The sequence below is a fragment of the Prionailurus bengalensis genome, chromosome C1 (assembly GCF_016509475.1).
Source record: "Prionailurus bengalensis isolate Pbe53 chromosome C1, Fcat_Pben_1.1_paternal_pri, whole genome shotgun sequence".
Lineage (NCBI taxonomy): Eukaryota > Metazoa > Chordata > Mammalia > Carnivora > Felidae > Prionailurus > Prionailurus bengalensis.
The window spans coordinates 194,858,524-194,886,031 of record NC_057345.1 but is presented as its reverse complement, the minus strand read 5'-3'; the positions used below and the strand labels follow the sequence as shown (position 1 = coordinate 194,886,031).

The 27,508-nt window shown below is 36.3% G+C and overlaps 1 protein-coding gene across 1 annotated transcript in view; it reads right to left on the bottom strand.

Annotated features, from left to right (window-relative positions):
• The window catches only part of PTH2R (parathyroid hormone 2 receptor), an 85,120-nt gene that overhangs the window by 25,870 nt on the left and 31,742 nt on the right, over positions 1 to 27,508 (bottom strand). The window contains exons 3-8 of the mRNA XM_043577667.1: positions 25,849 to 25,959; positions 25,619 to 25,740; positions 16,881 to 16,978; positions 13,085 to 13,274; positions 11,746 to 11,899; positions 2,905 to 2,965 (exon numbers count right to left, since the gene is read on the bottom strand). Of these exons, the coding sequence (XP_043433602.1) occupies positions 2,905 to 2,965; positions 11,746 to 11,899; positions 13,085 to 13,274; positions 16,881 to 16,978; positions 25,619 to 25,740; positions 25,849 to 25,959 (736 nt within the window). The remainder of the gene's footprint in view (positions 1 to 2,904; positions 2,966 to 11,745; positions 11,900 to 13,084; positions 13,275 to 16,880; positions 16,979 to 25,618; positions 25,741 to 25,848; positions 25,960 to 27,508) is intronic.

The following is a 27,508-nucleotide window of genomic DNA, read 5'->3' as shown; positions in this document are numbered from 1 at the left end:
ATATACATACAAAATGCTACAGGAATTTGATAAGGAAGATTTTACATGATGGGATAGTGAGTTCAAACATACTGAAGTTGCAGACTACTTGTAGTTATGGTTTTCCTTTCTGAACACCATGAAATGTAGACTTAGTCATATCATGTGAATGAGAGAAACATGTGCTAGTAAATAGCTCTGTATGTTTACATACAACACCGATGCCCCAGCATGAGCTCATACCTTGCAAAAATGTGAACTATTAAAAAGTCCATCATAGGCGATGAATTATTTCTGATTTAGAGAATAGAACTACAAGTGGTAGAAGGACAAAACGCAGATATAATGAAGGCATGAAAAACTGCCCAGGGTACAATGGGCATTGTCCCCTCTGCATCCCTCATTACCAGAGGTGTTGAAGCAACTGAAGGGTGAGCAGCTGTCAGTGATAATGTAAAAGGAATCCCTCTACAACACTCCTCCCCCACAGAAAATAAAAATACCACTAGTCTTAAAAGAAACATCTACTCTGCTCATGGCATTTATTGAGAGCCTCTGGAGCCCGACTGTCTAGACAAATTCCTTCTCTACCACTTGTGGCTGTGCAATGTTGGGTACAACTATTCTGGCCTCAGTCTCATAGAGTTGTTATGAAGTTCAATTAAACTAATAGTTACAGAACCCTTAGAAAGTGCCTGGAATGTGGGTATCATTCAAAAATGCTAGCTACTGGAGTGCCTAGGTGGCTCAGTCAGTTAAGCGTCTGACTGCTGATTTCAGCTCATGTCATGATGTCACGATTTGTGAGATCAAGCCCTGCGTCGGGCTTGCCCTAACAACATGGAAACTGCTTAGGATTCTCTCTCTCCCTCTCTCTCTCTGCCCCTCTCCCCACTCCCCTCAAAATAAGTAAATATTTTTTTTTAAATGCTAGCTGTCATCTTTATTATTACTTTTCTCCCCTTTTTCCTTTCATGCTGGTAATGATCTTTATAAAATGCAAATCTGTTGTCATTGTCACTGAAAGGAAAAAAAAAGAAAACAACCATCCTAATGTAACCTATAAAGATCTGGAAGATGTGGCCCCCATCTCTTCTCCAGCCTCATTTTTAAGCTCTAACTTTAGCAGAATCAAGGCTCCGCTGGCTTGATAGGATAAATACCATCAGTTACGATTAATGAAAACATAAGTCCTGCTTTCTAATGGAATAACATAACAAAAACATTATTTTTGGTCAGACATTACATATAGGTATAAATTAATGAAATAAGGGAATAATACTTGCTAATAAGTACTTAGTACTTACTATTCCAAACTCTATTCCAAAACCCTAGGTATTTTACATACATTCCCATTCAATCTTACAACAATGCCGTGAAGAGTAATATTCATTTTACCTGCACTTCATTGATGAGAGAGGCCAGGTAGTACATCTGTTGTCACAGACCAACAAGTAGTAGAACAGGCCTGTGAGTTACCTGCACCTGAACCCTTCCTCATTATGTCCGCATTTAGTGCCTGTCAGCTACCAGGCTGTGCTAAGCGTTTTGTCTGTATTAATGTCATGTATACATTATTATCTCTGTTTTATATTAAGAAACGGATGTACAAAGAGGTCATGTGTGTTTCCCATGGTCTTGAAGCTAACAGCAGCTAAACCAAGATTTGAACTCAGGTCTGTGTAAGTCTAAAAATAAGGTCTTTTACCATCATTCACCATCACTGCACTGTACTTTAAAATGCTACTTCAGGGGCACCTGCATGGCTCAGTTGATTAAGCATTGGACTTCATTCAGCTCAAGTCACGATCTCATAGTTCATGAGTTCAAGTTCCACATTGGGCTCACTGCTGTCAGCACGTAGCCTGCTTCAGATCCTCTGTCTTACTCTCTCTCTGCCCCTCCCTCATGCACCCGCACACTCTCTCTCTCTCTCTCTCTCTCTCTCTCTCTCTCTCTCTCTCTCAAATAAACATTAAATAATAATAATAATAAATAATAATAATAAAATGCTACTTCAAATTAGCCCCAGGCTACTTGGTAATCCTAGTGAATCACTTCCAATGTGCATTTATTTTTTGAAAACATTTAATTATGCTCTAAAAGACCAAAAAAACCCAAATGGGTTGGATGAAACCCATAGTTTGCATCAAATAGAGATAAGTATGTAATAAGTGGAGCCCATGCATGTTAAACATAAGTATAACTGGGCACTATATATTCATGATACACCATATATATGAGACACAAAATACCCCTGATAGACAGGAAGTGCTCAATATCCTTGACATCTTAATTCCACCACTGATTGGTGAAACCCGTGCCCATGTATTTTCTGCCCAAGGAACACAAATAAAACGCAAAGCTGTTTAGCAGTCTAACTGGCCAGCTATAACTATGACCAAGTATACTTTCTTCTCATCAATACGAGAAAGCAATTGTGTGTCATTGGCCCAGGGCACCTTCTGTCTGTGGGTCTCCTTGCTGCAACCACATCTCTGGTCTTCAAAACCACACCATCAAGTGGGGACGGCTGACATGGACAGATTGAGAGAGGAGATCTGAATATTGCCTATCCCATGACTCAGGTGGTGCAATCCTTCCACATGCTTGCACCATTATCTTAAGCATGTTAACTTACCTATCTCCTTCCCCTTGAATTCTTACAATATGTTTTAAAATGATATTACAAACCAGAGAGGTCAAGCATCCTAATCTGGTCTGTGAGTCTTTCCGTCCCAAGACCTCTGGGATGGATAGCTTGCTGGTAATGTATCAAAGGCTATAATTTCACCAAGGTAATTTCCTACATGATGTGCATAAAAGGAAATGTGGTCCACAACAGCAGCCAGTGTAAATTCCAGGCAGGAAGACTGAGTCTTAGGAAATTTTAGGCTCTCTCTTTACCTCTTCTTTTTCACTCACCTTGCGTCAGCCAGAGTCGCTCGCGCCACAGCCCAGGCTGCAACAAATGCTGCCGGGAACCCTGTAATCAAAAAGGGATTCAGGGACCATACTTACTTTAAGATTAAAGGAATTTTTAATCTCATACTCAGCACACATAAAAATATACTACTAAAAGTTGAGAGAGGAAAATAGACATGAAAAAATATGGGTATATCAACACAAAATTCTTCTTAGTTTTCCTCTTGACCCCCCTGAGAAATGAGCCAGATACATTGCTGTAATTTGCCCCTGAAAGTGTGAAGATTTGAAGGTTGGCCCAATGTCCCCTTGAGGGATGTAGGATCAAGCCATATGGGGAGGGGACAGAAGTTCCTGGAGTCAGAAGCAGGTAGTAGTTGGAGCTTTGGACTTTGATTCTTGCCAAACTGATAGCTACAAGCCTTCACGGAGGAATGAAGCCACAGACTTCATGAGATGCTACAGGGAGGCTATTATTGTAAAAAATTAGAGCTTTGCCATTCTAAATGTGCAAGCCATTAGAGAAGCTATACTAGGAAGTTTTAATCTGTGTAGCCTCTTCTTTTGAGGGGGGTTCATGTTGGCTCAAGACAAGCATATGCATGAAGACCATAGCGAAGGGTGAACCCTATGTTACTTTGAGGCTTTGAGCACTGAAATATGTGTCCTTCATAAATGATAAACACCTCGTGAGCTTGCAATGTCAAATCTATTACACTGACTTTCCACAAGTGTATAAAGTGTGCCCACAGTAAAGGCTGACTGTTCAGTCCATGATATAGTTGATTAGACTCTGACATCACAAAAAAAATCGCAAACCATAACTTTTATGGAACATGACAAAACAGGACCAAAGGCTTGGATGGACAGCTTCTCATTCTGTGGAATTTATGAAAGTGGTTTGAAGAAAGGAAATACAGAGCATAATGAAAACATTGCAGAAGTTAGGAAGCACTTTACAAGGGGAGAGAAAAAGTTTTAATCTAACTTAGGACATTTTTATTAAACACAATATTAAATTCTTTACTTTTAAAAACACATTTGTAATTTTTTGAGTTTTCCTTTTTAGCAAAAAAGTGAAAAAGAATAGGTTCAGATGAAGAAAAATGCCATTAAAAGTGAAAATAAGATGGTGCCCTGTAATAAAGAAAGTTTTGGCCTCCCTGGTGATCATCTCATTGAATTTAACCTCAGCACTGCAGCCTGACTGTGTGGTTATTTAATTTTATAACTCCGTATTCCAATTTTATTTATTGCTTGCATACAACATCTAAATTTCAAATTCTATGTTCCAGAAAATTGTTTTTATCAAAATAGATCTACCCAGGGGGCACCTGGGTGGCTCAGTCGGTTAAGCTTCCAACTTCAGCTCAGCTCATGATCTCATGGTTGGCAGGTTCGAGCTCTGTGTCAGGCTCTGTGCTGACAGTTCAGAGCCTGGAGCCTGCTTGGGATTCTATGTCTCCGTCTCTCTCTCTCTGTCCCTCCCCTGCTCATGCTCTGTCTCTTTATCTCTTTCTCAAAAATAAATAAACAAAAACAAATAGATCTACCCAATTCTGATTATTTCTTAGGTTCAGTTCACATATTTTATCTATCTCTCCATCCATCTATCTACTCATCTACCTATCCATCCATCCATCCATCCATCCATCCATCCATCCATCCAACCATCCTTCCAACCATCCACCCAGTAAGCATTTATTAAGTGCCCATGTATGTGTCAAGGATTATTCTACTTTCAGAAAATAAAACAATAAACAGATCAACAATATTCCCATTTTTCTGAGGCATATTCTGTAGGGAGATGCAAAATCAATAACATAACTTCAGTTATCAGTCAGCACCCTGAGGAGGAAAAAAGAATGATGCTGTGTAACGAAGACGGCCTGGCCCCTTCTGCCAGGGTGGTTCAAAGAGCCCTGACATAGCTCTGTTTACTGTTCTGCTGCCTTGGCTATTTTAATTTTTTTTTTCAACGTTTATTTATTTTGGGGACAGAGAGAGACAGAGCATGAACGGGGGAGGGGCAGAGAGAGAGGGAGACACAGAATCGGAAACAGGCTCCAGGCTCTGAGCCATCAGCCCAGAGCCTGACGCGGGGCTCGAACTCACGGACCGCGAGATCGTGACCTGGCTGAAGTCGGACGCTTAACCGACTGCGCCACCCAGGCGCCCCTGCCTTGGCTATTTTAAAAAAGTGTCTGCCTTTGATCAGAATTTTCACATTTTCTCATTTACAGGTCTTTATCTTTTGCTTCCTTTACAATCTCCCAATCAAGCAATTTCCTGAATAATGTTCTATACACATCGATCAAGGGCAATTGAGCTGGAAATCTGCTTTAGATGATCATTATAACAAATATCTTCTATCAGACACTATGTCTTCATGAAATTACTTTTCTCATCCTCTTGGAAGACTCTCACTCACAATGCTAGCACAGAGGCAACCATGGAGGAAAAAAGAATTGAAACCATTTTGGGGATTTAAGGATTTTTGATTACCAACCTTGGTATCACATCATTACATAATTGGGAACACATAAGTATAGAGGAAAATGCTTAAAATTCAGATGTTATTTTGAGTCTGAATGCCAATTTAAGTAAATTTACTGTAAATTCAAATGTTACTCAATATATACATTTACCTTGAGAGCTGAGTAATCTTCATAAAATGTCAGTATAAATAAGTGACTCTGAGAGGGAAGCAATCTCTGGTCTAAAAATAAGTAAACACAGGGGTGGAGGGCGCCTGGGTGGTTCAGTAGGTTGAGTATCTGACTCTTGATTTCAGCTCAGGTTCTTGAGTTCAAGCTCAAGGTTCCTGAGTTCAGCTCACAGTTCTTGAGTTCAAGCCCTGCATTGGGCTCTATGCTGACAGTGCAGAGCCTGCTTATGATTCTCTCTCCCTCCCTTTCTCTCTGCCCCTCCCCTGCTCATGCTCTCTGTCTCAAAATAAATAAATAAACATTAAAAAATTAAAAAAAAATAGACATGGGTTCTCATGTGGCTCCATTACTATTCCCCTTTAAAATGAAGTTTTGGGGGCACCTGGGTGGCTCAGTCAGTTGGGCAACAGACTACACTCAGGTCATGATCTCACAGATCATGAATTCGAGCCCTGCATCAGGCTCTGTGCTGGCAGCTCAGAGCCTGGAGCCTGATTTGGATTCTGTGTCTCCCTCTCTCTCTGTCTCTCCCCCACTCACATTCTGTCTCTGTCCCTCAAAAACAAATAAACATTTAAAAAAAATTAATAATAAGAAAACTAAAAAATTAAAAAACTAAAATGAAGTTTGGGACTAATTAACAGTAGTCAAAAATGCTTAGGCAATTAAAACCTTTCTTCAAATAAAAACTTGGGCAGCAGTCCACACATAAAACAGGGAGGTTTTGAAGCCAAAGGCAATAAATAGGATCTTCTCGTCTTGGTCTATGGAGTTTCATCTCGTTTTGGATACTTCATAGGCTTCATAAAGCCCTGCCTCATCCTTATTCTCCTCCTGTGGTGCCAGTACTATTTTACAATAGTAAAATAGGTTGATCATAAAGTGTAAAGTTAGTTCTAAAAATTAGAGACCCATCGTGACATGGGATTCCTGGAATAGCTATAGACACACAATATCTTAATAACCAGAAATCTTGATTCCCCAGGGAATCTAGTCAACATATTGACTGCTCAGACATGAAGTTCCAGGCTATACCTCCAGTTCCCACTCTACCCACCACAGAATGCTGGAATTCCATTTCCATTGCCTATCTATCTCTTTAAGGAACTTAGAAGTGGCTCCATTATGATTTTGGCAGAATCGTTCTCAACTCTGAGGAGATTTGAAGCCAATACTGAATGAGCACATCTTTTTGTCAGGAAAATTGCAAAACCTTTGAAAGTCTTCCATTGTTACAAGGAAGAGTGTCTACTTCTGAAACTTTAGAAGAGCTACCTCCTCCTGAGGTGGAATTGCTACAGGAAACAGAAGAATTTTTTTTAAGTATATGTTATTATTGGGGCACCTGGGTGGCTCAGTCGGTGAAGCGTCCGACTTCACCTCAGGTCATGATCTCACAGATCGTGAGTTCGAGCCCCATGTCAGGCTCTGTGGTGACAGCTCAGAGCCTGGAGCCTGCTTCAGATTCTGTGTCTCCCTCTCTCTCTGCCCTTCCCCTGCTCATGCTCTATCTCTCTCTCTCTCTCAAAAATAAATAAAAACATTTAAACAAAATTAAAATATATATATATTATTACTAAATATATATAAAAATATATTTTATTATAATCCAAAAAATGCAGTAATGTACTGCAGGAAAGGACAGTCTGAAATAAAAGAGTTACAATAAAAAAGAAAATATGCTTACTGAATTAAATATTGCCAGTGGGCAGAAACTATAGATCGAACTGGTGGAGATGAGGTGAAATCTTAAAACCAGGTGAACCCACTGAGATAAACCTACATAATCGCTATGTACGGAAATCTAAACTTGACTATAATTTGTTTTCTTTTAAAGAGGTAATCATCCACATAATTTTAATTTTTTTTAATGTTTACCCATTTCTGAGAGAGAGAGAGAGAGAGAGCCAGGGAGGAGCAGAGACAGAGAGAGGGAGACATAGAATCCGAAGCAGGCTCCAGACTCTAAGCTGCCAGTACAGAGCCCGACGTGGGGCTTGAACTCACAAACCATGAGATTGTGAACTGAGCTGAAGGCGGAAGTTTAACCAACTGAGCCACCTAGGCGCCTGTAATTTTAAATGGTTAGAAGTAAAACTTCAAATTACATCTGAAAACCTTGTTCTGTATCTTACATAAGGTAAGGCTAAAATATAGATCTTTTATTGACTCTGTTAAATGTAATTTTAAGACAACCTTCAGTAGAAATAATAAGGGAATTAAAAATCATGAAGGATGGGAGAAATGGCTTTTCTAGATTTTTAATTGTGTAAAGGTATCATTTGACTATCAAAAATAATTTTTGTGGAGAACAGGTCTTATAGATCAAATATTTTGAATATAATACATCTGATCAGAGCAGGCAAACACAAAACAAAATGACCTACTGGTCAGACTGCATGTTTCTTGTGTAGTCTTTACGACATATCTCTGTATTTCAATTATATTTACTGCCAACTGGATAATCAAAAAATATTTGCTGAATTGACATCAGCTTATACAGACTATTCTCCTGATTATTTTCAGAGAATACAGAATATGAAAATATTCTACATGAAAGCTTGGCAAAAGAGACATGACTAATTGGTAGAACCAGGATAGGTGATCTTATATGATAATATGTACATCCTGGCACCTTATCTAACAGTTGAAAATTAAGAATGGTTGCTACTAGGGCCACCTGGGTGGCTCAGTCAGTTGAGTGTCTGACTTCAGCTCAGATCATGATCTCACGGTTCGTGAGTTCGAGCCCCACATCGGGCTCTGTGCTGACAGCTCAGAACCTGGAGCCTGCTTCCAATTCTATGTCTCCCTCTCTCTCGGTCCCTCTCCCCCTCATGCTCTGTCTCTTTCTCTCAAAAATAAATAAACATTAAAAAAAATTTAAAAAAAAAAAGAATGGTTGCTATAGAGGTAAATGACTACATTCAATAAGGATGAATGAATAAGACTGATACCTTTTCTTTTTTTTTTTTTCAACGTTTTATTTATTTTTGGGACAGAGAGAGATAGAGCATGAACGGGGGAGGGGCAGAGAGAGAGGGAGACACAGAATCGGAAACAGGCTCCAGGCTCTGAGCCATCAGCCCAGAGCCCGACGCGGGGCTCGAACTCACGGACCGCGAGATCGTGACCTGGCTGAAGTCGGAGGCTTAACCGACTGCGCCACCCAGGCGCCCCGAGACTGATACCTTTTCAATATAGAATTAAATATATAGAAAAATAATGCATTCATGAAAGAACAAAATGGAACCAAGAATAAAGCTCCCAGTTTATGAGAAAACTGAAGCAGGAATAGGAAAAATTACAAATGTGGTTGGTTGAAAGAAAAAAAATATAGTCATCATCAGAATTTGCCTTTACTCCTTCGTATACATCTTGTTTTGTGATGAAGATGTGTAAAAACAGTTATTTTAAACATTTGCCTTCAATTTACTAAAGGTCAGATATGGCATCTCTTCTTCTTTAGACTGTAATTTCCTTCCTTTCCAATTCATTCTTAAGAATCAGCAAAATCAATGTAAATGATAAAGCGGCACACATCACCATAATGTGAGCAATAATGTTCTGAGTATTTATTTAGCCGAAGAGAGCTTAAAGTTATAATGACTGGGTCCAATGAGTAACATAGGAATCCAAGCAAGTTCTCTTCTCTAAATGAAGCTCATAAGTCACATCAGTGGAAGAAAGCACAAAATTGGATTCACTCTAAACTATTTCCAGCCAAGGATCCTGCAAAGCAGCTATAATGTTGTTGATCATTGTTTTTCTTATAGGAATTTAGAAAAATGAGTCAGAAATAAAAATGATATTTTCCAATCAGACTGTCAGTGCTAAGGGAAAAATAGTCTATTACTTAAATGGTCTTAGTCATTTACTTCATTAAATGGTAACTGCATTTAAGTATTGGAGAGAGATTCTTAAAAATATACACCTATAATTATATATGCCCTAGACTAGAGCATTTTTTTATTATATATTATTGAACAAGCAAGACAAGTGACAATGAGGAGAGCATTTTGAGGGTTAGAGCATTTTTTTTAAATGGAGTCGCAAAGAGAGTCAGAAGGTAGACTAAGTGGAGAACTGTAATTCTATAACGATTGGTTATTAGTGTTTCAGACTGTGGTTAAGTGCACATGACATATCCATGTAAAATGCTTTTCAAAGAAAGTTTCCATGTGAAGCCTACTTGATTTCATGTTTGTTCTTAAACCATTTGATAAAAAGAAGATTTCAAGTAATGATGCTTCTCTACTGTAGGTATAACTCCAATGTCAAAGTTCTTGTGGACAATTGAATAAGAGTTGTAAAGGAAGGTATGAAATTCATACTTGCATGGAAGCTCACTGGACTGTTTTTTAAAATTCTGTTTCTTAAAATTTTTTTAATGTTTATTTATTTTGGAGAGAGACAGAGACAGAGACAAAGACAGAGCATGAGTGAGAGGGAGAGGGGCACAGAGGGAGACACAGAATCCCAAGCAGGCTCCAGGCTCTGAGCTGTCAGCACAGAGCCCAACACGGGGCTCAAATTTACAAACTGCAAGATGTTGATCTGAGCCATAGTTGGAGGCTTAACCAACTGAGCCACCTAGGTGCCCCTGACCAAATAAGAGTTAATGGGGGAGTTAACCATCAAACCAATAAGTAAACAGAGAAAAAAGAATTTATTATGTGTGACCACTGGTGTTGAAATCCAAAATATAAAATGTAACTCAGACAAATGTTTTCTATCAACACCTTTACCAACTTCTAGTAATTATGTATGTACACAGATGTAATTTTGATTTGAAGGCAAACTGCCAAACACTATTGAGGAAATTTCCAAAGTACTCTAAAAAAATAAAATGCATCTTTTTTTTATTTTTAGTAACTGCTAGTCAAAGGGAGAGCTTTAAAACAGACAAGCTGCCTTCAGAAATAAAACTTTATTCACAACAATCATTTCATAATAAATGAAATTTTATAGTAAATAGACCCTTTGCTTTCTTAAATCTTATTCCTTAACTAGCAGGAAATTCAATATTCCTTACTTCACATTTTCAAATGTTAAAACAATATTAAGGCAAAACAAGCAAAGAAATATTCTTATTTTGGAGGAGGAAAAAAAAAGCCCTTCAAATGTAATCTTGAACCACCTAGTTAATTTTTTTCCAATGCCAAGCACCTCATAATCTGAATATTAAAACAGCAATTGAAGGACGCCTGGGTGGTTCAGTCGATTAAGCGTCCAACTCTTGATTTCGGCTCTGGTCATGATCTCACGGTTTGTGAGTTCAAGCCCCACATAGGGCTCTGCACTAACAGTGAGAAGCCTGCTTGGGATTCTCTCTCCCTCTATCTATGCCCTTCCCCACTCTCGTGTGTGTGTGTGTGTGTGTGTGTGTGTGTGTGTGTGTGTTCTCTCTCTCAAAATAAATAAGCTTTAAAAAAATAAAATAAAATAACAATTGAGATCTGCAATTGTTGATCATGAGGTTTCTTAATTGCAGCCACATAAGAGTTTTAAGTTCTCTTAAATTTGGACAAAAAAGCAACATCCTTTTCCCCATGTCATGTTGAGTTAGTGCCTAGTCCAGTCTAGTACTGATAAGGCATTTTTGGAATGTGAGCTGATTATCCTTTTTTTTAATTACATATGCATAAAGTAATTTGAATATTTTTTTCCAAAAGACATGATAAGTCCACATAATTAGCTTGTAATTTGTATCATTAAATGCAATGGAGATACAATCTCATAAATTCCTCCCTGGAATTCTCACCAACTTACCAATGATGTATCAGTACAGCTTCGAAATTTAAAAATCAAAATATTTAGAATGAAATCATTGCTAAATCAGGACATTGACATAAGACATGAGCATAGCAGTTCTAAATGTCTATGGCTAACAATGTGGTCTTTTATATTCCTGCCAAAGAATTCTCTCAAGAATCTGGCCTAAGAACACCAACCATAAGTTAAACACGAAAAGTTTCTTACCACTGAGGGGCTTACAGACTTGATCTTAATAACTTTCCCCAATGAACAATGGAAGAGAAAAAAGGAGGTATAAAGATAAAATGGGGAGAGATTTCAGGAAAATGGCTGAAAGTATGCTAAGGATAGGCTTAACACAAAGTCCTCAAATCCACAATCCAGTTTAAAGGGAAAGGAGACATAAATACCTTACCCCAGCCTATCAAGGTGAAGCCCCACAGGTATTTGGTGTCCGAAAAGAATGCCACAAAGATTAGACTATGCAGGTAGAGACCTTCCACCAAGATCCAATAGTAATTTGTAGCCAAGAAGTAAATAAACATCACAACAGCAATCTTGCACCCAATCTGTTACAAATAAACCAGAATTGCATCATATTAGAACCCTAAACTGTGCTAGATGCAATATCAGACCACCAAAAAGCAGTTCTCCATTTCTTTTTATAATCTATTTCCTGTGTCTAGGAAAGCCAAGACTGCTGGAAGAGAGAACAAAGTTATTTTAAGACCGCATCTCTAAGACTATGGGCTTGATTCTATTTTTTTTTAAATAAGATTAGAAGTTACCAAAAAATCACTTTTCCTTAATTTCTCCTGTTTATCAAAATAAGACTTAATCATCAGAAAAAATTAGGAAAGTACAGAAGAGCATAAAGAAGAAATATTAGCCATTATTCTACCATAAGTTTATTTTATTCTTGTCTTTTTTATGCCCCAGAAGTCAATGGCTAAAACAATAAACATTTAATACATCTTATGATTCTATGGACTGACTACGTGATTCTGCTGATCTGGGCCAGGTTCAGCTAATCTTGGCTGGGCTCACTCACAGAGCTCTACCCTTGACTGTCACACTACCACGTCTACTTCATCCTATTGGATAAAACAAGTCACAAAGCCAGCCCAGAATCAGAATCAGGAGGGCCTACAAAGTTACAGGGCAAAGGCCAAAGACACAGAAAAGGTATCAATTCATACTATCAAGGCATATAAACTAGTATCCTTGATTTCCAGATATATTGCATCAGTGATCTAATTAACTGAATTATTGTGTGATATATTGTGTGATTCTGGTCACTAAATAACCCCGGGACATTTGAGAACAGAATCAAGTACTCTGTCGTCTTATATTTGAACAAGTCTTTGAGTCTACAATAAAGAAACTAAATGTTGTGGGCTTTTAAATCCCACACTTCTGGTTTTGCAAGTGGGCCTTTTACTTTTGAAAGCCACGACAGCAGCTAGAAGCCATACACCAAATGCACTCCAGTCATGTGATTTTTGATGTTTCCATGCCAGAATGTTCTGGAGGAAAGAGCCCAAACACTTTTAATAGTCTAAGATGATGAGTAACGAGGTGTGAAGCTTGAGGACAGAACTGAGGTAGTAAACATTATACAAATTGGTCATCCATTTTTGTTAACTCAGAGATGAGATAAGCCCAAACAAGTTAATATTTAGTGGACTGTAAAATGTAACGTGTCTATAACGTTACATGAATCGGCAATGAGAGAAGATGGTGAAAACACTTACATACTGTGACTTGTCCACAGAAGGCACTTCCATGGAACTCTGCAGGTCACCCTGCATTACCAGAGACTGCAGCTCCTTTACTCCTATGTGAGTATGGACCACTTTGTCCTTGACGAAGATGCTTACGGCTCTCAGCATGAAAGACACAAACAGGTGCATGTGGATATAGTTCCTAGTGCAATGTAATCGTCTATGGAAAAAAAAATATTCAGTACTTCGATTTGGATGAAATTAGAAATGGGGAAAGAAAATACATAAATGAGCCCACACTCCTCCACAAAAGGATAAAATATAGTACGCGTGAACAAAGAAACCCATTACTATATATTTCCAATAGAAACAACTGGGATCAAAAACTAAAATGTAACTTTTTGAGATAATGATTTCAAATTTATCCTGATCTGCTACCATGTTTCTTCTGATCTAGCAGTTAATTATTATACTATATTATACTGTAGCATTATACTAAACTATATATTAAAGTAATAAATGGTTAATGAAGAACCATTTTGGAAAGGGATAAATATTAACAGTGGGACTTTCACATTTTCAATACATTCTCTGTAAGAAAAAGTAAAATATTTTGCTAGCATTACACAACTTTATTTCCAAGTAATGTTAAAGAGTAAACAAGCTTACTTTAATAGAAAAAGCTTTGAGTTCATAAAAGAATCTTAGAAACAAGTTAAGTCATAACATACTTAGAAGTAGGTACAGTACTACTAATTTCCTTTGCAAAAAGATAACTCCAAAAGAGACCTTTTTTTTTTTAAGTTTGATGGAAAAAAAAAAACAACACTTGGGAAGGGATGTATAATCTGGCTCAGCTCTACCATTGCTTGACTGTGAGACAGTACAATCTCCCTGTACAATGGACACAATCCTACTTCTCTTCCAGAAAGGACAAAGTACACAAAGGTAAGGTAGCAAGAAATTTTTAATCCAATAACATATTTTTATATTTCATAACATAGGAGGGGGTAGGCCAAATAAGAATGAGCTAAATTTAGACATTTTGGAAGTATTTTGTTAGTATGTTAGGGACAGATATGCATGTCCATTCTGCCCAGATAGTCCTCCTCACTGATTCTTTTGGGGGAGTTTGTTCACAAGCAAGTGGGATTTGACCAGATAGGTTTTCAGGTGTCTGTGGAAACCATTGACTGAGAATAGTGCCATCAGAGTGTATAAATAGGTATTGACTTTTAGAAGACTCAACATGATTTACTATCCTATAAAAAAGTACTTTGTTTTGTGAGACAGTTTCTCAAATTTTTGTATACCATTCTGCTATACAGTACAGTAACTGTATAAAAAGTACTATCTAGAAAGAATTTGTTAAATAAAGTGATAAATTACCATGTAAATTGAAGAATTACTACTTAGTGATTTGTATCCTCCCGAAATTCTATGTAGCTTTTTTCCTCATAAATATTCACCTATTATTCTAAACAACCAGAGCTACGCTTAGTATATTGGAATGGACTCTGGATAGGAGTTGGAAGATGAAGGTTCTGTTTCCAACTGGACCACCTGTGACCTTGTGACCTTGGACACTGAGCTTCAGTTACTTGGTCTCTAAAATGGGATAATACTGCCAAGCCAATTTCACAAGGCTGTTTTGAGAACCCCTTCATAATTTTACAGATCTTATTGTGTTCCCTTTCTACTTTAAAATTTTCATTAGCTCCCTATTCTCTACCCTTACAAGACAAAACTCAAAGCCTTTGACAAGGGCCTGCAAAACCCAGTGCCACTAAATCTAGTTTCTTCCTGGCCATTGCTACCTGGCCACTTCTCTCTATGAATCAAATGCTGCCTTCACATTGGACTCTTCTATGTTCCCAGCATCTACTCTGCTCCTTCTTGTCTCTGAGTTTTGCACATTCTGTTCCCATCTTCTGGAATGTACTGAATTCCTTCTCATCATTGCAATATCAGTTCACATGTCAGTTGTTCTGGGAAGTCTCTCTCTGTCATCTAGTCAGTTTTGGACTAGCTCCTTGGTGTTCCCAATACCCTTTATAAAAACCTGTATTATAGTATTAACATTGTTTGATTTGATAATCATTTAATGAGTCAGTCTCTCTCAATGGTGTATATACTCCTTTTCCAGTCTGCAACATATCTTAACTTGTCCTCCATCAGTACTAAAAAGAGTCTATCATATGGTAGAGAAAAATGCTTGTTGAGTAGATGGACTAGTGAATCAATAAAGAAAAAGTTTTGAAAATGTAAACTATACTACCATAATAGGAGTAATCATTTTAGAAGAAGTAGTTGGAATATTAAACTAGTCATTTATTTATTAATTCAACAAATATTTACTAAGCACCACTACATATCAAGTACATTGCAGCTACTAAGAATGCTACAATGAGCAAACAGAAAAAAATTAATGCTCTTATGTAGCTTTACATTCTAGAGGAAGAGATAAATAAGATAAGTAAAACATCAGATAGTACATTAGATAATGATAAATCAAAAGAGAAAGACAAAACAGGAAATACATATGAGAAGTTTCAAGGAAGAGGGGATTGTAAGATGCTCAGAAACAAAACATAAAACATTTTGGTTTTTAAATATGTCATCTACCCTCATCTCTTTTCCCACACACAACTTAGCACTAAATTCTTAAAATCGTATTGTCTTAATGAATGTACCTCAAAACCTTCCATTTGTAGCCAATCCTCAAAGCCACTGATATTGGCCAGGCCACAATCTTCTTGTCCGGAGTTATTCTGACAGCCTCTTCCAAATGATCCTATCTTGCTTCCCACCAACTCACCCTCCACCTTACAAGTGACCTTTCATGTCACTCTTCGGCTTAAAATTCTTCAATGGCTCCTCATCGGTCTTTGGATAAAGTTCAAATTTCTTCATATAACCTTCAGGTCTCAAAACATCCTCAACCATGCTTACCTCTCCTGTCTCACTCACTGCCCATCACTTACCTACACCACAACTCTGAATTTTCAAATATTCCATGATTTTCTTGATATAATCTTTTCTTGATATAAACTCTGTTCCCCAATGGTCCTTTTTGGTTAAATCTTATTTATACTCCTGTGTCTTTTGAGATTTCACTTCATTTGGGAGGTCTTTCCTCCTCTTCTTACTCTGCCCTCCCAAATTACCATCCACCACCTGAATCATAGCACTTCTCACACTGTATACTAGTTGTTTTCTCAGCTACTTGAGTCACAAACTAGCTGCAAACATCATGAGTATACCTTTCCCATACATGCTGTGCACTGTTTAATCTCCATACTGGTGCTCAGAATTTTGTATTGATTTAGATTAAGTTGAATTGAATCGGGCAAAAGTCCCAGTGGATAAAAAATAAACCACAAAAGAAGCAATAAATATGATTATCTCATCAGATAATTTGGGAAATCATTTTAAATGAATTTCTGTCCAATGGCACCAAAATCATTTGGGAAAAATGAAGTCTTTGCACCAGGAATGAAAATTTTTGTAACTCATTCTGCTCCACTTTGCATGCATCACTTTGCAAATAATACACTGTCCTGCAGATCTGTTGGCTTACTGGTTTCATACTGCTTTGATGCTTTTAAAGATTTTTTTAGTTTTTAAACAATAACAAAAACAAAAACCCTGAATTTCCTCATAAAAATAAATCTTCAAAGCCAAATGATATCATAACACTAGGCTGAATTCAAAAACTTGCACTGAGAAAAATATTTGGGGGCAGAAATTTTGACACCTTTACATCTTCTATACATAGGAAACAGAACCTGTCCCTTCACAGAAAAAGGGGTAAGGGATCACTCACCTGAAGTAACCAATGATGAGAATAGCCACAGCCAAGGAACCGAAGGAGACAGAATATCCAATTGTGTACATGACATAGAGGCGTTCGAAGAATTCTTGCTGAAGGGGAAGAGATTTAATTAGAAAAATAGGTTTCAACAAATAAGTAGATGTGCATAAACTTAAGAATCATGTCTTCCCCTGTTTACAGACAGGCAATGTGTTATCCCATTTACAGAACATTGATTATCCATCTGATCTTTCTTTTACTTCCTAAATTCAAGTCAGAGTTAAAGATATAATAATCTTTGACATTTCTTGCTTAATTGAGGGAAAATTAAATGTTGCAATATTTACTTCATGAATTTTTGTGCTGTCCACTTTAATTAGTGGAGCTGTATATCTAATGTGATATTTGAAGTAAACAAAACACATATTACATGGCTATTCTAAGAGGAAACTGGTAAAAATGATGTCATTTTTGGAATACTATTTCTAGCTTTCTTTAAGTTTTTATTGAGCTGTCATTTACATAAAATACAGATCTCAAATGAACTGTTTGATGGGTTTGACAAACCAGCTGTGCTGTGCCCCTTGAGAGTCCAGAAACCCACCCACCATTCATCCCCTTGTAACTACTGTTCCAATTTCTGTCATCACAAATTGGCATCATCTGTTCATGTACTTCATGTATTTTTTGACCGTTCTTAGACTAAGAATTAAATAGTATATACTGTTTTTGTCAACATACTGTTTTTTATATTCACCAATATTGTTACATGAATCAATGATCCATTCCTTTTTAATTTTTTTAAATGATTATAAATTCACAAAAACTGGAAAAGATAGTAAAAAACGTCCAATGTATCCTTCGCTCAATATCCCCCAGTAGTTACATCTTAACGTAATTATACTAAAATGTCAAAGGCAGAAATTTGACATGGTGCAATGTGTGTGTTTATAATTCTACATCATTTTACCACATATGTAAATTTTTGTAACCAGCAATGCAATCAAGATACAAAACTATTCTACCACCACAGAGTGGGGTCCCTTAGAGTCACATTTACCCCCCTCTTCCCCAGCATCCCTGACACCTAGCAACCATTAATCTGTTTTCTACCTTTATAATTTTGTCATTTCAGGGGCGTCTGGGTGGCTCAGTCGGTTAAGTCTCCGACTTCGGCTCCGGTCATGATCTCACGGTCTGTGAGTTCAAGCCCCCGTTCAGGCTCTGTGCTGACAGCTTAGAGCCTAGAGCCTGCTTCAGATTCTGTGTCTCCCTCTCTCTCTGCCCCTCCCCAACTCGTGCTCTGTCTCTCTCTCTCAAAAATAAATATTTAAAAAATTTTAAGTTTAAAAAATTTTGTAATTCCATGAATGTTATAGAAATAGAATCATACAGTGTGAGACCTTTTGAGATTGGTTTTTTCACTCAGAGTAATGACCTCAAGATCCATTCAAGCTGTTGCATATATCAAGTTTGTTCTTTCTTATGCCAAATAGTATTGTATGGTACGTATGTAACCTATGTATAGCATTATATTTGAAATGTTCCAAACTTTGTAAACAGCATACATTTGGATCGTGTTTTTTAATAGATTTCTTCAATCTCTGTTAATTGGTATATTTAAACCATTTTTCAAATATAATATTGATATGTTAAGGCTAAGTCCATTATTTTATTTTTTTGTTTTCTGTTCTATTTTTCATTTCTCTGTTTTATTTTTCCTGCCACGCTGTGGTGTTACTTGAAAATTTTGTAGAATTCCATTTTGATGTCTCCTTTTGTTGTAGGTATTACTGTGTACAGTTTAATGTGGAACTTTTGATTATTGAATGGTTACCTTTCTTCTTTTCTAATTAAGCATTGAAAGCTATAAAAAAGCTCTGTTTTTACTGTTTCCCCCAATTTTTGATATATTCAGCTTTGATAATTATTCAGTTTAAACTTTTGCCATGGGTCACATATTTCCAACACATACTGTCAACTGTCTACATATTTTATTTTAATTGAATTCAATTAGTTGAGAAAATAGACTCTGTATGTGTTGAGAAAATAGACTCTGTATGATTTTAATCTTGAGATTTATTGACACTTGAACCTTTGGTGTGTAATTTAAAAGAATGTGAATTTTGTAGTGTTTGGCTATTGTATTCTATAAATGCCATTTTAATCAAATTATTTGAAGGATATTCTATGGAAGTTTTTACCTAATTGTTTTACCAATTACTGACAGAATGGCATTTTTATAAATTCCAATATGATGGGATTTGATGATGTCTCCCTTTAGCTTTGACAATTTTTGTTTTATGAAGCCCCTAGATGCATGCATATTTAGGATTGTTATTTCCTCCTGGCAAATGGATTCTTTTATCATTCTTATATGTCCTTCCACATAGATAATACTGTCTTAAAGTCTACTTAGTCACACTCTTAAATATGGAGAATAAACAGAGGGTTACTGGAGGGATTTGGGGAGGGGGATGGGCTAAATGGGTAAGGGGCATTAAGGGACCTACTCCTGAAATCCTTGTTGCACTATATGCTAACTAATTTGGATATAAATTTAAAAAATAAAATAAAATAAATTAAAAAAATGTGTCTGAAAAAACCCTGACTATAAACACATTCAGCATGAATTTGTGCTGGGTCTTTACCCATAGATATGTGTCAACCATTTGGGAGGCTACAAGGTCAAATGCAGAGTGAGGAGAAAAGAACCTTTAAAAACAAATAAAATTTTGTTTGGTTAAAAAAAAAAAGTCTAGTTAGTCACACCAACTCTCTTATGCTTAAGGTATGCTCTGCATATAACTTATCCCCCCTTTTGATATCAACCAATCTATTATCTTCACATTCATCTGTATCTTTCTATTTAGAGTACATTTCTTTAAGATTGTATATAATTAAGCCATACTTTTATTACCCATTCTGCCTTTTAAGTGACTGTTTACTTCATTTACATTGAATACAATCATTGCTAAAGTTGGGTTTAAATATAACACATTGGTATTTGCATTCTGGATGTCTTACCTTTTCTTCGTTCCTCTATACCTACTTCCTTACCTTCCATTTGGGGAGTGGGGGTCCAATTATTTCTTAAAACTGCACTTGTGGGGCGCCTGGGTGGCGCAGTCGGTTAAGCGTCCGACTTCAGCCAGGTCACGATCTCGCGGTCCGGGAGTTCGAGCCCCGCGTCAGGCTCTGGGCTGATGGCTCAGAGCCTGGAGCCTGTTTCCGATTCTGTGTCTCCCTCTCTCTCTGCCCCTCCCCCGTTCATGCTCTGTCTCTCTCTGTCCCAAAAATAAATAAACGTTGAAAAAAAAAAATTAAAAAAAAAAAAACTGCACTTGTGTTATTTTTTAGCAATTATGCATCTGGAACTCATCAGAGCCTACATTACATAATATTGAACTATCTCACAAACTAAAGTTTCCAATTGTATACTCAATTTTGCTTCCCAGACTATGTCCCTTTTAGATTTTGTCGACATAATTTATAAACCCTAATATGAGACTATTATGTTTGCCTTAAGCAGTCAATAGACTTTTAAATGAATTAAATTATAGATACAGATATAAAGATTAGATATAAAACAGCAATAAATAATAAGAATAGTTTTGTTTATTGATTTAGTCTGTCATTTAAAAAAAAATTTTTTAATGTTTATTTATTTTTGGGAGAGAGAGAGAGCAAGTTTGGGAGGGGCAGAGAGAGGGAGACACAGAATCTGAAGCAGGCTCCAGGCTCTGAGCTGTCAGCACAGAGCCCGACATGAGGCTCAAACTCATGAGCTGTGAGATCATGACCTGAGCCAAAGTCAGACGCCTAACCAACTGAGCTACCCAGGTACCCCTAGTCTGTCATTTTTATCCTACCTAGTCTGTCATTTTATCCTCATTCCTTCCTACCTATCTATGCTCCCGTCTGGTAAAGTTCTCTTTACCCTAGAGAACTTTCTTGATTATTTCCTATACTGAAGGTATGAGAAAGATTCTCTCATATTTTTTGTCTGCAATGTATCATTTTCTTACTTTTATCTGAATGCATATGATCACTTTAAAGATGTTATCCCACTGTATTCTGGCCTCCATTGTTTCTGACTAAAAGGCAGGCATCTTTTTTATTGCTATTCCCTTGGATATAATGTGCCATTTTTCTTTTTCTGCTTTTAAGATTTTCTTTTTTTTTTTAAGTTTACTTATTTATTTTGAGAGAGAGAGAGAGAGAGAGTGCAAGTGGAGGAGGAATAGAAAGAGGGAGAGAGAGAGAATCCCAAGCAGGCTCCACACTGTCAGCACAGAGCTCAACTCGAAGCTCAAAGTAATGATCCCCTGAGATCATGATCTGAGCCAAAATCAAGAGCCTGACACTTAACCTATTGAGCCACCCAGGCGCCCCTAAGTGCATTGATCCTTTACCATGCTGTATCCAGTATGTTGTTGAATATCAAATGCATTCATTTTTGAACTGAATATTTCAATTTTAGAATTTGTTATTTTTTAAAGTTTTTATTTATCTGATTTTTCCATCTGTTATGTACCTTTTTCACTAAATCATCTAACATATTTCTAATAGTTATTATTAAGTACTCATCTGCAAATTCCAACATCTGGATCATCTGGGGTTTTTTCTGCTGTTATTTTTACTAGAGATTTTGGGTTCCTGCCTTATAATTTGTGTTACATTCCAGGCCCCGTAAGTAACTGAGTAACAGGGACTAAAGTATATGATGGTAACAGCCTGAAAAGGGCAGGCCTTTTCCTCTGTCAGGGCTCTTTAGGGAGGCTGAGTTACTCTGTTGCTAAGCTGAGTTGAGCTCTGTTGTAGTTTTTTGTTTTATGTTTTTTGTGATTCCTTTTATCCTGGTTTTAGGTTTCGAGAGCAGAATCAAGACTCCTTCAGCAGACCTGGAGATCTTAGCACCAGCAGCCTCTAGTGGCCATTATATGGATTTTAGCACGCTTGACATTTTCCAAGCCACAGAACTTGTGCAGCTATTTGAACCATCCGTCAGCATTTTGAGTTGCTAGCGATCTTGCTTTGCTCTCCTGCCCTTCCCTGGCATATGGGCTGTACAATTATGCATCTAGTGAAGGCCCCACGGGGCCTCTGTTCTGTCCTATGCCTTTGGCTAACTGCTGCCTCTCATTCTGAGAGCCCTATACACTCTTGGGGGATTTCTTTTAGCCCACTTGTGCTACCCCCAGCCTTTGGCACACGGCCTCCACACACTCAGTGAAGCCCCATGGGAAACAACTGGTTGGTGGGTGAAAGCTCACTATGAATGTGGCTCACTTCTTGGAAATCTAAGCCCTCGTGCCAACCCTTGTCTGTTAAAAGTTGGTTTAAAAGCCTGGCTCTTTTCTTTCTGTCCCCTTCGATGGTGTGGTTGTTCCTCTCTGCTACAAACCCAGCGATAAACAGCAGTCACAGGTCTCTTATAGGAAGGGCTTTCCCACTTGCAGAATTAGGATCATTTAGAGTTCTTGGCATCCGTAGCTCATCATGAGTTATTACAAATTAACAATTTTGCATCTTATTCAATCTATTCCTACATCCTACAGCTTCCTACATCCTAACTGGAAACAAAAGATTTTGCCCCTTGTTCCTTTTTAAAAATGTTTACTACATTTTATTATCAATTAATAAAATATTAAAACCTTCTATAGAAAATATTTGGATAATGTGTAAAATATAAAAGAGAGGGGAGGAAAAATCTCCCAAATTCCTACCAACCAAAAAGAAGCATTGTATTTTGTGTATTTCTTTTCATTCTATCTCTATGAAGCATATTCTATTGTTTTGAACATCTACATTCTTAATATACATACAACTTTATTACCTGTTTTTTTTTCTGTGAACTGTATAGCAAAGGAACTTCCTAAGGCCACAAAGTCTTTACAAAAAACATTTATATAAGCTTATTTAACCTTCTCTGGAAGGTGCTTCACTGAAAACTTATATTCTTCAGAATATTCACTATAATAATTAGTGGTTCAATGAACATTTTGTCCATTCAATTCCCCCCAGTCCAAATCTTTATACTCGAACCTTAGATATAACATTATAAGATGAAAGCTTATGACCACTTTGAAGTGTTTTTCATATACATTGCTTCATATAAATTGCTTTCCAGAAGTTCATTTAGCCTTTAGAAATGAGATGTATTATATGGTAATTTTTAGAGTATACTACTATTTTAAGTACAATACTCTCAAAAATTTAATAACCTTATGGCTTATCATAAGAGTTCCTTCCCATCTTTTTACTAATAGAAACTGTCTCATTTTGTCAAGCCAACAATAAGGAAATTATTTAAGGAACAAAACAATAGATGTGTAAAATATCTTCATCTTATTTTCCTCAATAAAAATGTTTATTCTTAATGCACACTCTTTTGGTTTTTACTTCTTATTCCTTATACAAAAGCTCTCCTTACAACCATTAAGAATTAATACCCCATAAATAAGTAATATCACTTTGCCCTAGAGTATATCAAAACTTCAGGAGATATCCAGTTTTCTTAGTAGGGGATATTTAGTTTTCTTAAGTTTTCTCAAATTATTGCTTAAAGGTTGTAAACAATCGAAAACACTCTTTATATTTTTAATTAAGGAGTTAAATTATTTATGCTAACAAAATTCATCAAAATTTTTAGTTAATTTTTAAGCTTATTTTTTATTTATTTTGAGAGAGATAGCAATCAGGGTGGAACAGAGAGACAGGGAGACAGAATCCCAAGCAGGCTCCCCACTGTCAGTGCAGAGCACAACATGAGGCTCGAACTCACAAACATTGGAGATCACTCCCTAAGCCAAAATCAAGAGTTGGATGCTTACCTGACCGAGCCACCCAAGTGCTCCTCAGTTAATGTTTAGATCATTTTCACATGAACTAGTACATAGTTGGGTGTATTACCATCCTTGGCTACTTTGATTGTTGGAATATATAGTAATCACAAAGAGTGGTTGTAAGAGTAGAGTTCAGTGTAAACAAAACCATGATTTAACTGAATGGCCATTTAAAAGCTGTGGAATATTTGCATCATCATTTAATGCACAAATAAATTCATCACAGTAAATACTATTTACTTGTGTCAATGAAATTAAAATTATTTTGAAGCATTTAATATTAACTCATTGTTAGTTTTAGCTCCATAGTGGAATACATCATCTCCTCACATTGACTAATTTTATGCAAGAAGCTTGTCAACAATGAAATATAAAGCTGAAGTTCTTTCAGCAACTTACTAGAGTTCATTAAGGTGATAGCACTATGTGTCAGAAAAGAAGAAAGTTAAGAAAGGAAATCCTAGTAGTGCAAAATCAAAGACATCTTCAACTCACCGCTTCCCTTACTGCTCTCCCTACTCACCACCCCCGACTAAAAAAAAAACAAAAACAAAAAATGAAGCATAAAGAAAAATGTCTAATGCTGGCAGTTTATGTATTATAGACTGTTCTCAGGTCACCATAGAAATAATTTATACATCCATTTATCATATTCACTCCTAACATCATATGCGTATACGTCAAGAATTTTACTTACGAGGGCTGAGTGATAGGAATTTAAGCATGACTTTTACAGCATATATATCACTTAAAATTGATTATCTAGAAGTTTCCAAAGTTTACATATGATTGCTATACTGTAAACAGCACTGATGAGAAATCTGGAGAACAGGATTCCACTTTAGATCCTGTCATCAGCGAGCTGGGTCAATCTAACACCCAAAGTCTCTGCTTCTGAGTTGACTCACGTGTAAAATTAAGGTGTCGTCTGGAAGACCTATAGGATGCCCTTGCTGCTCCGTAATTCTACAACTCTAATCTTTCATATACTAATGAAATCATCTACTGGCTAATCTTATGAAATGAAAAATACATCTTAAAAATACAAATCTCCTTCAGGAATATAGAGTGAAATGAGATGGAACCATTCATAGGTAACAAAACAAGTCATGAATCCTGCTGCTGACTACCTATCTCAATTTTTACACATAATATAATGTAATATAGCATAATACAATATAATATAAACATAATGTGCTATAACATAATAGACACCGACACATATTTATTAGTATATATGCCTGTATCTCAGCCAGATAACTCTAGCCTAAAGAAAATACAGAATGTTTTAGGTCCTACACCTTTCCTTAACTAGATATCTAAAAATATTCCAAACTTACTTTTACCTTTTATAATCTTTGTGTCCCAGAATAAAAATTAAATAAATATAAATAAATATAAAATAAAATAAAATAATATATAAATAAATATATAAATATATAAATAATATATAAATATTATTTATATATATAAATAAATATAAATAAATATAAATAAATATAAATATATATATAAATATATATAGATATATATAAATATATAAATAAATATATAAATATATATAATATATATAATATATATAATATATAATAAATATATAATATATAAATAAATAAATAAAATAAAAATAAAAAATATAGTAGTTGACAACCAAGAACTGCATAAAAATATTCTGTTTTCCCTTAGGGGGTTGCAAATACAAAAATATGATTACCTTTCCCGTTTTTTTTTAAGTTTACTTATTTTGATAGGATGGGAGGAGCAGACAGAGAGGATCCCAAGCACACTGACAGTGTGGAGCCAGACACAGGGCTCAAACTTAAAAAGCGTGAGATCATGACCTGAGCCGAAATCATCAGATCCCTAACCGACTGAGCCACCCAGACACCCCAATATCATTACCTTTCCTATGCTGATATCTGGCTGCAGAAAGCGAAGGCACTCTGAATAATTAGACCATGTTTTATTTAAACTGTACATAAAATCCCATGTCCCATTGGGGTTACAGTGTCGGAAAGCAACTCCTGTAAAGACACGAAGAAAAACATTGAGATTGCTCAGTTCCCTTGGCATCCATTAGGGGGAAAAGTACATTTCTATTCCAAATTAATCATTGCAGAAAAATTCAATACCTTTATGATTGAAGTCATAAATATAAGGAGGGCATGGGACAGCCAATATTTTCCCCACTGTTCCTCTGGGCCAACAAATGAGTCCATCCCATTCTGGGAAACAATTTCCCTCTAATAAAGGAAAAAATTAAAAAGCAAATAAAAATGCAATTGGAACCAGACACTAAATGCACTCAAAATACCTGCAGCAAAATGTAAAACAAATTAGTAGTTGTGAAACTAGGTGCAAATGTCCTAAGATTCATCCACACAGCCTCCTTAAAGGTCCACTAATAAGAACATTTGGTTTGCATAAATTAAAAATATTTTAGTGATTCCACTATATATGAGTTATAGCAATTACTATATATAAGAAACATTGGAATTCATTGTGAACAGCTTCTATAGTTGTAGCTACATTTTTTTACTCTAGATTTTAAAAAAATTGATGCTAAAAAATATGATATATGAAACAGATTGAGCTTCACAGATAAGCTCCAAGATTTGGATTTGCCTTTTTACCAGTGATCCTTTTTTTTTTTTACCAATAATTCTAGACATTTGTTTAAGTCTAACACTCATCTTAAACAAAATTCTCACAAAATCTACTTTCTTCAAGAATCAAGTATAAAGATACAGAGTGGGGCGGGGGGGGGGGGGGGGGTGGGTAGGGGATTGAATGGACAAAATGTATCCAGAACCCAATCACTTCTCACAATCTCCATTGTCACACCCATGGTCTAAACTTGTCAAGCCATGATATTTACACAGAACAACCTAAAACTTGGAAACTCCTGGGGCACCTGCATGACTCAGTCAGTCAAGCGTCCAACTCTAGATTTTGGTTCACGTCATGATCTTACAGTTGGTGAGATCAAGTCCTATGTCAGTTTGTGCTAACAGTGTGGAGCCTGCTTGGGATTCTCTCTCTCCCTCTTTCTCTGCGTCTTTCTCTCTCTCTCAAAATAAATAAATAAACTTAAAAAAAAATGAAATGAAATTTGGAGACTCCAACTTTCTCTTTTCAGTTCTATAGTTACCCACAACACAATATAACCACACATTAGTGAAGTCAAACTGGGATCAATATTTGGAGTTTTGCTTTTAACTATTTGAATCATTTTATAACTAGGTTTTTGCATGTCCATTTTCTTTTCCTTCATACACATGAGGAAAATGCTTGTTCTCTTTCTATTACAATTTTTTTCATAAGTAAAGCAGACAATAGTGTATATATGTGAGTGTGTGTGTGTGTGTATACATACATACATATATACATCACCTAGAATTGACACTTGCTAATAGTTTACCGTATTTATTTCATCTAATTTATTTTTTGCTACAGTATTTTAATGTAAATTGCAGACAGCATAACAGCTGACTCCTAAATATTTTAATATGCATCTCAAACTTTAAGAGAATTTAAAAATTGAAATTTCTTAAATTAGCTAGTGAATTCAAAATGCCATTCTAGTTTTTTACACATAAATTGAAGAAATTTTTCATTGAAACTTAAATCTGGCTTCCAGATTCGTTCTTCCTCTCCTTTCAGTTATTCACAAAACAGGCCAAAATCTTCCAAAAGGCTTCCCATCTCACTCCCAGCAGAAGCCAAGTCTTATAAAGACATTAAAGACTTACAAAGACATTATAAATGTTTGAAAGCCCCTCAAGATCCCAC